Source organism: Corvus brachyrhynchos, unplaced genomic scaffold (genome assembly GCF_000691975.1).
Source record: "Corvus brachyrhynchos isolate BGI_N302 unplaced genomic scaffold, ASM69197v1 scaffold26, whole genome shotgun sequence".
Classification (NCBI taxonomy): Eukaryota; Metazoa; Chordata; class Aves; order Passeriformes; family Corvidae; genus Corvus; species Corvus brachyrhynchos.
The window spans coordinates 151212-152064 of record NW_008239324.1 but is presented as its reverse complement, the minus strand read 5'-3'; the positions used below and the strand labels follow the sequence as shown (position 1 = coordinate 152064).

At 61.0% G+C, this 853-nt stretch overlaps 1 protein-coding gene across 1 annotated transcript in view; it reads right to left on the bottom strand.

Moving 5' to 3' along the window:
- Positions 1-853, bottom strand: part of GSE1 (Gse1 coiled-coil protein) — a 19009-nt gene that overhangs the window by 11224 nt on the left and 6932 nt on the right. Inside the window, 2 exon segments of the mRNA XM_017740779.1 lie at positions 554-680; positions 682-851. Of these exon segments, the coding sequence (XP_017596268.1) occupies positions 554-680; positions 682-851 (297 nt within the window).

Here is an 853-nt window from a genome sequence, read left to right as displayed (position 1 = left end):
ACCCCACTGCCCCCAGCCGGGCACCGCAGCTTCGGCTCGTGGGATGTGTGAGGGGCACGGCCGTGGGGTGATGGATACCTGATGGGGGGCAGAGCTGGGTAACGGGGTGGGCACGGACACAGGTTGGGGGGAAAATCCTATAGATCATCATATCATGGCATCATGGAATGGTGTGGGATGAGGGGACCTCAGAGGTCACCCCATTCCACCCCCTGCCATGGGCAGGGACAGCTTCCACTATCCCAGGTTGCTCCAAGCCCTGTCCAATCTGGCTTTGACCACTTCCAGGGATAAGGCAGCCACAGCTTCTCTGGGCACCCTGTGCAGGGCCTCCCCACCCTCCCAGGGAACAATTCCTTCCCAATATCCCATCTAACCCTGCCCTCTTTCCATTTAAAGACATTTCCCCTGTCCTATCACTCCTTTCCCTTGTCCAAAGTCCCTCTCCAGCTTCAGCTACAGATATTCCAGCAAGGACAGCTGCGACACAGGAAAATGCAGCTCAGTTTTGGGGGAAAGTTCCATCCCTGGAGCAGGGCTGGCACCATCCCTACCTGGGGTGCTCGGGCCGGTGCTCGGGCTCAGCTTGGCTTGGGGCACGCCCTATGTCCAGGTGCTGCTCCAGCATTTGCTGCCGGAACTCCGAGACTTGGGATTGCCGATCCTCCTTCTCCTGTTTTTTTTCGGGCCAGCCACTTCTCCTCCTCATTGGTGCGGTGGATGAGCAGCGCCGTGGCCGCGCTGCTCCCGGGCAGCGGGAACACGCTGTGGTTGGGGATGAGGCTGGGCAGGGGGTGGTGGGAGCCCGGTGGCGGGTGCAGAGGGTGCTGGATGGGCTTCGGCGTGGGCAGCA